At 40.7% G+C, this 9,579-nt stretch overlaps 2 protein-coding genes across 2 annotated transcripts; one reads left to right on the forward strand and one right to left on the reverse strand.

Annotated features, from left to right (window-relative positions):
• Nucleotides 1-1,375: 1,375 nt before the first annotated feature.
• si:ch1073-390k14.1 (deoxyribodipyrimidine photo-lyase) lies at nt 1,376-6,870 on the forward strand. Its single transcript, XM_041796061.1, has 9 exons — nt 1,376-1,705; nt 2,918-3,548; nt 3,686-3,997; nt 4,151-4,323; nt 4,419-4,503; nt 4,601-4,833; nt 4,923-5,117; nt 5,216-5,441; nt 5,590-6,870. The coding sequence occupies exons 1-9, from the start codon at nt 1,475-1,477 to the stop codon at nt 6,132-6,134; spliced, it is 2,631 nt and encodes an 876-aa protein (XP_041651995.1). The 5' UTR covers nt 1,376-1,474; the 3' UTR covers nt 6,135-6,870.
• Nucleotides 6,871-6,896: 26 nt separating this feature from the next.
• LOC121515354 (glycine cleavage system H protein, mitochondrial-like) lies at nt 6,897-9,499 on the reverse strand. The gene is made up of 5 exons (XM_041796062.1): nt 9,325-9,499; nt 9,067-9,149; nt 8,889-8,952; nt 8,291-8,422; nt 6,897-7,454 (listed from the first exon to the last, which is right to left on the reverse strand). Exons 1-5 carry the CDS (start codon nt 9,473-9,475, stop codon nt 7,357-7,359), a joined length of 528 nt encoding a protein of 175 aa, XP_041651996.1. The 5' UTR covers nt 9,476-9,499; the 3' UTR covers nt 6,897-7,356.
• Between the last annotated feature and the right edge of the window lie 80 nt (nt 9,500-9,579).

The following is a 9,579-nucleotide window of genomic DNA, read 5'->3' on the forward strand; positions in this document are numbered from 1 at the left end:
CTGTCTTTCCATTAATTTTCCTGGAGACGTTATTATGGTTTTATAACAGTGTGCACGAGGATGCACATGTGAGTGCATGCATGTGTTAATGAGACAGAGGTGTGGGCATTTTGTGAGAATCAAGGTTACTTGGGCAGCACTTTGCGTTCCCCTATTTTTAACCTCTCCATTTCCCTTCCTTCCTGTCCCTTCGTCTCTTTTCCAGTGCTTCATTCACTCTCTTCATTGAGAGCCACAATGAACACAGATCTTTATTGACAGTACATGGTAGAACATGGAAACAGCAGGTCAATCCGTTTAGCCCAAGGGCCGATACACCAATTCACCAATTTGTCAGTGTTAGTTTGAGAGAGAAAAGCAGCTAATCTCTCCTCTCTGCTCTCTATTGATCACACACTTAGACTCCACTTCTCTGTCTAAACACTATTGATTCCCTCTCTCTCTCAATCTCTTTCTCTCTCTCTCTCCTTCTTTCTGTCCTGCTCTCGCTACATACCACAGCTCTTAACACATCTTCCCCTTATACACTCCAACTACTTCTCAGATAAAGCCTGAATGATTGACTCTAAGTCCTTGTACACAAAGCACAGAGACAGAGTTTACTCTACAACTTGAGAAAATTTTGTCCTGAACCAAATAGTTACTTTTAAAAGTGAAGCTTATGAACTCTACAAATAATTTTAGGAATGGGTGCCACAAATGATTGTTCCCTGCTGTGTACATTAAAGTTTATGCATGGCCTCATTAAAAAAAATCAATTACTTAGCATCCCATCTACAGGGTGAATACAGAAGATGATTAAAAATTCACTGCTGGGTATTCTGTCTCCTGGCTTTGTTTTTCAGGCTCTACATCACAGGCTACACTTTAAAAGACCACTTTCCTGTCAAGATGAAGGCTGTGTAAAAATTAAAGAATGATTATCTTAAGGATGATGCCCCCCCAGCATTTTAACATCAATCCAAATTGTGCCAAAGATCTCTGTTTGATTGGATTTAGCTTGTGGGGACCCCTGTCATGACAAATTGTATTTGAGATGTATGATATTAAAGGGAGTTGTTTATTGTAGACTGGAACATGACACACAGAGATAGCAAGGCAGGGTTTAAACATGAGACCAAAAGACATCACAATTAAATTGATCATATATTTACATTTTTTGTTGTCTATTGATCAAACAAAAAAGGGAACCCCAACGGGTACTATGTGCTAAAAAAACAATCATCTTACCTCTTTGGTCTCCTTACATTATAGTAACTCTTATTTATTAGACTGGTACACCCTCTCCTGGTGATGTTTACCAATTACAATCCTCAGCTTTAAAGGTTACAAAACACAAACACGTGGCTTGTGTAACTCTAAATCAGCTGTTATTTGGTAACCAACACCGGGTAGCTACAGGAAGATACATTTTAGTCTTTTGGAGTTTTACAGCCTTTTATATCTACATTTGATCCTCACCTTTCACCTGAAGATGCCTCCTTCAGCGGGTTCCGACGAAGACAGCAAAGCTTTGGTAAGAAAGGCGTTAAGGGAGGTTCTGGTGGGTCGAGAGGATCCAGAGGGCTTTTTTGCGATGTGTGTGTCCGCCCTTGGGCACCAGGAGACCCGGTTACATTTCCTGTCCATCATCCAGCCCCTATCGACGGCCAACATCTCCCTACACTCCATCCTCACTTCCATCTATAGGGAGTATTTTTCAAAGGTTAGTGAAAGCCTGATCATAAGCATGTCGTTTCTGCAGTTTTCTAGATTAACAGGCAAAGTGGCTCAAAGCAAATGTACAAGTTTAAAAAATGCATCTATTTAATGAAACACGACATTGGGTTGGTGTATTTTGTTTTAAAAGGCGAGAAAGAAAGGCAACTTAGAGTTAAAGAATCAATCAGTACAAGTTAGGGATTAGTGTTTTAAAATTTAAAATTGTTTTCACGCACCTTACTCACCTGTGTATGTTGCATAAAGCAGCTCCAAGGCGCACACGACACAAAGTTAGCTTAAAGTTTGACCGCTGAAGTTCTCGTGGCTAACATGTTAGCAAAAACTGTTAAGCTACGTTGACAAAAACAGGAAAAATAAATTTACCCGTTGACATAACTGTCGCCAACTATAAAATTCAGATACTCCAGTCACATACGCCGTTTTTTGGCTCATTTTTGTCCACCAGCCCCTTTAGAAAATTAACTGTTGGGAGGGGTAATGTCTACCTTTGCCACCTCTTTACTTGGCTCACTGCCACTGTAAATGACAGGTAATGCTAGCTAGTGTTAGCTTTGGAGTGTTGTTGTTTTAGCTGAATATCCCACTAAAAAATTAGAAGACAAATAAAAATGAATTATAAGAATGGATAATCGTGGATAGATACTGGTGCCTCTTGTGAATACAATCAAACAAGGTGGAAATATTACAGGACTATTGCACTCAGGTAAAAGTAGTTACTCTGGTAAAAAAGTACTTAAGTACAATAAAGTTACTGATTTAAAAATATATTCAAAAAAGTACAAGGACCCAAAAGTTACAGTAGCTTGCGTAAATGTAATTAATAACTTTCCACCCCTTCAAAAATAATATAAGGCCTACCTGAATGATGTTTAATCAGTTGAGATAAGCCAAATCTAGGCTCCAAGAATATGAAAGAAAAAAAATGACCCTAGTATCTATCTTATAATATTCCAACAGTAACTTCCTAGTTTAAATAACAGATTCTGACCAAAAACATTTTTATAAAGAGCAAGCCAAGTGTTTGGTCGCATGAGTTGTTGTTCACACTATATTAACATTTCAACAATTAACTTTTTGATATTGTCACTACTCGCCCATATGCTTGCAAAATGTGTGCATCAAATGTTACATATAACGCAATGATACGGAGTTATTTAAACATTCCTTTGAATAAGTTGTTCTTGTGAACTTCCAGACAGAAGATGATGAACTGGAAGTGGCATTGGCTCTCTCTCTACTTGAAATGAGAGATCACCAGCTGTCAGCCCCAAGCCAAGAGTCCCAACTCCAACAACATCTTGAAAGACACATCCAAAAAAGCTCCTCTCAACAGATCTCAAGATCTCAGTCTTGGGGAAACAGTCACACACAGCACACAAATGTAGCTGAAAGCAGAGAAAATACCAACTTGCCAAAAACTGGAGACTTGGAGAGGGTGAACCAACCAAAAATAAACCTAAAAGGTAACCCAGGGAAAAGTCTCACTATGTGTGCCCCTGTGACTTCTAATTCATTGCGTGAGCATGGCACAGCTGAAGGAGGTGGTGGAATGATGCATGAGGGAGATTTGGATCAACCAGAGAAACGGAAACACTCAAAGAACAGGCGACAGCGACGGAAAGGAGCTTGCCAGCGTATTGTAGGTTTACCCACATCTCCTTCAGCACGGCCACCAGTACTGCTGTGGTTCAGGAGGGACTTGAGACTTTGTGACAATCCTGCTCTGAATGGCTCATTGGAGGTTGGTGCACCTGTCATACCTGTCTTTATCTGGAGCCCTAAAGAGGAGGAGGGACCTGGGATTACAGTGGCTATGGGAGGAGCTTGTGAGTTCTAAGTGGAATAAATTATTTCAGCTTTAGTAATCCCTCTTCTTTTTTTTTTCGTTTTTCCCCTTTTTTTTATTTATAAGTTCAATAAAAATTTCTGCTGATTGTTGTACAATAACATTTTTTTCCAACAGGCAAATACTGGCTTCATCAAGCTTTGTCTTGTTTCTGCTCGTCTCTGGAGCGCATTGGCAGCCATCTTGTCTTCCTCCAAGCAAAAGGAGAGAGTAAAGAGGTTGGATCATCTCTGTGCTGCCTTAAGGAGCTACTGAAGGAGACTGGAGCGAGGACAGTCTTGGCTAACGCTCTCTATGAGCCATGGCTGAAGGAGAGGGATGATGAAGTGGTGTCAGCCCTTCAGAAAGATGGTGTTGAGTTCAAGATGTTCCATTCATACTGTCTCAGAGACCCTTACTCTGTCAGCACCGAGGGTGTGGGACTCAGAGGTCAGTCACAACAACAGGAGATTGGTATACTGAGTTCAAATCCATGTTTGTTGGTCATACAGAAGCTTTTAATGTGTATATGAGTGTGTAGTAGTGTTAATTAGCAGTAAATTGTTGAAAATTAAGGTTGAACTCTTTGTCTCCTTGTTACAGGCATAGGCTCAGTGTCCCACTTCATGAGCTGCTGTAAGCAGAACCCAGGATCTGCATTGGGAGTTCCCCTGGATCCTCCTGTGGCTCTCCCCTCCCCTTCCCATTGGCCTCAAGGTGTCTCTTTAGACGAGCTAGGCCTAGCAACCATGCCCCGCAGAAAGGATGGCACCACGGTCAGTATCTACAGATGGTCAATCTTGTAGGGTCAAGCAACAGCCAAAAAATGTTCAAGTCCTCAGTGTTTCTCTGTGTTCATTTTGGCGTTCAGATTGACTGGGCAGCTAACATTCGCAAATCCTGGGATTTTAGTGAAGAAGGAGCACATGCACGATTAGAGGGCTTTCTTCATGATGGTGAGACATCTTACACTTACCAGACTCTGTGCTTGGAGAAGTGGTATGAAGTTGGAATTTGATCCATCAGCAGCTTCTGATTAATCCTGTTCCCTAGGTGTCTATAGGTATGAAAAAGAGTCAGGAAGGGCAGATGCTCCAAACACCAGCTGTCTGTCTCCATACATTCACTTTGGTCAGCTCAGTCCACGCTGGCTAATGTGGGATGCCAAAGGTGCGCGTTGTCGACCCCCAAAATTCCAACGTAAACTGGCATGGCGAGATTTGGCTTACTGGCAGCTAACATTGTTTCCTGACCTCCCCTGGGAATCCCTCAGGCCGCCATACAAGGTAGGTGGTTAAAAGTTGAGGTAAAACCTGCTTATACTATAAAAATTAACATATAATGAAAAGTGATTTTTTTCTAATGGTAATTATAGGTGTTACGGTGGAGCAATAATCACAGCCACTTAAAAGCCTGGCAGCGAGGTCGAACAGGTTATCCTCTAGTGGACGCAGCCATGAGGCAGCTGTGGCTGACAGGTTGGATGAACAACTACATGAGGCATGTGGTAGCATCTTTTCTCATTGCATATCTTTACCTGCCCTGGCAGGAAGGCTATCGCTGGTTCCAGGTAAGCGATGCATTTAAAGGACTCAGTTCACTCAAATAGATAAACGTGCATGTATGCATAAGTACCAATATCTGTATCCAAACATTTTATATGTTCAGGACACCCTCGTAGATGCAGACGTTGCTATAGATGCTATGATGTGGCAGAATGGGGGCATGTGTGGTCTGGACCACTGGAACTTTGTCATGCACCCTGTTGATGCTGCAATGACCTGTGACCCCTGTGGCAGTTATGTAAGGAAGTGGTGCCCTGAGCTTTCCGATCTGCCTGACGAGGTCATTCACAAACCCTGGAAGTGTCCTGTGTCTATGCTTCGACGTGCTGGTGAGATTATCATCACAAAGCTGTTTGAGTAATTGTTTGCATTTAAAATAAGTTTCACAGTCCAGAAAACTGTGTATGTTTTTTAAATTCTTTCTACAGTGTACAGATTCACACCACAATCAATAAATCTCCTCTGCTCTTCTCTTAGGTGTGGTGTTTGGCCAGACATACCCTGAGCGAATTGTTACAGACCTGGAGGAGCGGAGGAATCACTCTCTGCAGGATGTAGCCCTAGTGCGGAGAGAATTTGGTCAGTATGTGGACAAGCGCTCAGGCTGTGATTTGGTCCCCCTGCCTCCACGTCTGGTCTCTGAGGCTCTGGGATTATCACACAGAGATGGGGGTGTGGTGAAGGAAGGAAAGCAGTTTTTGTTGCCAGTTATCACCCGCATGGAATTCAAACACCAGCTGGAAGATCCTGATGCAGATGCTGCCTCAAATCCCTACAATGCCGTCTTAAAAGGATACGTCAGTCGCAAAAGGGACGAGACCATTGCGTTCCTAAATGAAAGAGACTTCACTGCCAGTGTGATGTATGAAGGAGCCCAGAGAAAGGAGAGGTTGGAGAGTGACTATCGCAGAATGGAGGGACTCCCCAGGCTTCCTGCACCTCGGGGCAAGGCAAGGCGAACTACAACTGCTAAAGACAGGTTCTCTACAGTTCCTGGTGGGGCAGTCACCTCACTCAAGTGACATACAGATCCAAGAGTAAATGTTTACAGGTTCTAAGTAACTTTGTAGTTATATGCCAATGACTGCCAAAATGCAGAACTGCAATTTGCAACAACTGTTTCAAGAATGTGGCATAACAAGTAAAAAAGTCTCTGCTTAGAATCTACTCTACAGTCAACATATTAGGAGGAAAACTGGTTTGAAACTCCAATGAAAAAGTTTACAAGAGGGTTGGTAGATGTGCCATACATTTTATGTGGTGGGTATAATCTCAGGTATAGCACTATTGGACACTTTGTGGTATTTTACAATATTTTAGGTGTAGTTCACAAATACAATCATAAATATATTCAGGGTAAACGTGGGAAGTGATGGTGTCAGTTTTTTTAAATTTCAAAACAGGCCTATGTTTTTTCTTTACAAACTGATAGAAATGGTATCAGAAAAGTGGTATTTAGTTATCAGGGTGCATTTTTATGAGTTGGAAGTACAACAAGAATTTTTTAAATGGTAAATTTAAGTAAAGCTTTATATACAGTTGTTCTAAGGGGTCTAGGTTTAGTCTGCCAATGTTACATTTTTTGTATGTGTGTGAAGTTGCAGGCTAACCATTTTGTTTAGAAGATATACACTTTTTTTCCTTTACATTAAGCCTTAAATTAATTTTAAACTCTGACAAGGTTTCAAGCATGTGTGCAGTTCATACCATACCTGTTTTTAAATGTTGCCCTTGTTTTCATATGAAGTCCTGGAAAAAAAATTAAAAATGAAAAAGAAAAAATGTTTAAGGAACTTTTCATTTATTAATTTACAGGTCTCTTGTCTACATTGTAATTGCCATACATGCAAAGTAGGCCAACATTATAATCAGTACTAAAAAGAAAAAGTGCTTCGCAAATGTAAAGTCTATCTATGTTCCACAGTGTATTCAAGTTTTCTTTCGACTGAAATGCTCATAAACTACTGACTGAGTCTCTTCTGTTTAGGGGATGACTCTGCAACAACTCAAAATTTAATGTGACCCCAGTCCAGACTGACAGTCCTCTAAAGTCAGTCCTTAACAGTAAATAAAGGAATACTTATGTTCACAGCTTCACAACACTGGCAGGTCAGCTGAGGCTGCTGAACTCCGCCAGTGGACGCTAACCAAGAATAATGAAGGAAACGGGCACAACTTGTGGGTTTCCCTGTCAGTTGTGTCTGTAAAGGAGAGCAAATCATTTATAAGAAAGGGGGTGTCGGGTTAGTCCTCAATAGAACGAATGTATCTCTCATAGGCTGCTTCATCCATCAATGCATCAAGCTCTTCAGGTTTGGTGATGGTCATCTTCATAAGCCAACCTGTAGGGAGAAGGTTAAAACCATGGTTAGATGATAGAAAATGGCCATACTCTAGTGTTGCATATGTAGGCCAGTCTGAGCTTAAAGGAATTAGACAATCCGTTACACATTGGATCTGGTTTATTATTGCCATACAGTGATACTACAAATCTGACATGAAAAACAGAGCCTCAATATGATTGATTACTCACTCAACCTCAGTTTCTAATCCAAGTGGATGGCTTTATTTTGATAGTGGAAAACCTCAATTGTTTAAGAAGGAGGAAAAAACAACTAATGTCGGATGCCTTGAAATATACCTTGAAAATTTTTAATTTAATTTACCTGGGTCACTGAGAATGGCTAAAACATCCTTTATTATTGGTAGAGTTGTAGTTTAAAAATGTACATAAAGATATTTCTTTAGAAGTTAAACTTCACGTTCAAAACAAAGTATTTACACGTAATCACATTTTATTTAAATCATACAAAACCTTTTATGTTGTAATGCTGCCATCTACTGTTCAAAAGAAATAAACTTTGTTTGCATTTCTTGAAACATCTTATTAGTTAATGTGTTAAAGTAAAAAAAGATTGTTAGTATTAGGAAATAACTTTATTTTTTTTTCTAAGTACAAAGCTATTACGAGATAAAAGGAGACTATGCTGAAGAGATATGCAGGGTACAGTGTCAATGTGCAAACTGTAGAAATCACTTTATTTACCATGTTTTCAAAAATTGCATCAAAACTGTGCATGATGTTTAATAAACATTATGATCTTCTTCAATTTACCTTCTTTCACTTTCAGAGCCTTCTTTAAAAATAATACTATCTCCATTAGCAGACCGTACTTACCATCTTTGTAGCAGGACTTGTTGACCAAACCGGGTTTGTCTGCCAGTAGTGAATTGACCTCTACAACTTCCCCTGTCAAAGGAGAATAAAGCTCACTGGCTGCTTTGACACTTTCCAGGGCTCCAAATTCATCTGTGAGAAAAGAAGTCAGACACAACTGCAATTAGAGCCTCTTGACAGATGTAAAAGTACACAATGGAGACAAGCATTGCTGGCTCACTTATTTGGTCTTAATTAAGACAGACAGTGGCATGACAGCGTTTGCCTCACCAGAGGTGCTAAACAATGAATAAAGTTTACAACAGAAGATATTTCTACTAGCTGAGAGATTAGTCTATAAGAGGCACAAATACATGTTGATGCGATTGCTTCGGAATGTCTGTTGTTAAAAAATACCAGACATTTTATTATTAATTCTGCCTAATAATTGAGATAAGACTGAAACATCAGAATATTACTAAGCTTACCAAAACAAACGTTAAAAAATTTGGACCACTAAAGTGTTGTCTGTTAAAGAGGGTCCATCTCAATAACCCCCACCCCCCCCCTTTTTTGTTTTTCTAATGTATTTTTAACAAGACCCCAGTGAGCTTCATACCTTGCTGAGCCAGCTGTGTTCCCACCTCTGGTAGTCCACAGTACACTACATCACCAAGAGCCTCCTACAAGTGATATAAAGTTGGGTAAATGATAGTGGCAAACACATCCTTAAGGCAGCGCTCTCGTGCATGTCATGGATTGTGAGTATACCTTGGCTCCTGGCCAGGAGAACTAACCTGGGCAAAGTTGCTGATGCCGACAGTCCCAATCCCGTCCTCTTCTACTCGGATCCATTCGTGCTTGTCTGTGAATTTTAGTGCTGTAAAATAACAGAATAGACTCAGAATACTAAGAACCCCTAGAGACAAGACAAACAGACATGCAGCACTGTCGTCATCTCTCGTGTCCTTTACTCACTGTTAGCTCATTTTACCTTTAAGCTACCAACAATGTTAGCTAATAAGCGACAATAAAACAAAGCGACAACGGAATACCTGCTGTTAATCTACTAGATGAGACCAGCGTTCGTCTGAAACAAGGTGTAGGACCCAGGCGCAATGAGGAAAGCTGTGCCGACCGTGTGAGAGAAGGCAAAACTGCAATGAAGTTGGAAGACACGGAGCGGAGTAGCCTACAGGCGGCCATCTTTGTCGCTTACTGATGAGAGCACGGGGAGATTTCTTCTTCTACTGCTTTACGTGACACATTACGGCTGTACTGCCCTCCAGCGAAACATGAAGAAAATTCAT

Source organism: Cheilinus undulatus, linkage group 9 (assembly GCF_018320785.1).
Source record: "Cheilinus undulatus linkage group 9, ASM1832078v1, whole genome shotgun sequence".
Classification (NCBI taxonomy): Eukaryota; Metazoa; Chordata; class Actinopteri; order Labriformes; family Labridae; genus Cheilinus; species Cheilinus undulatus.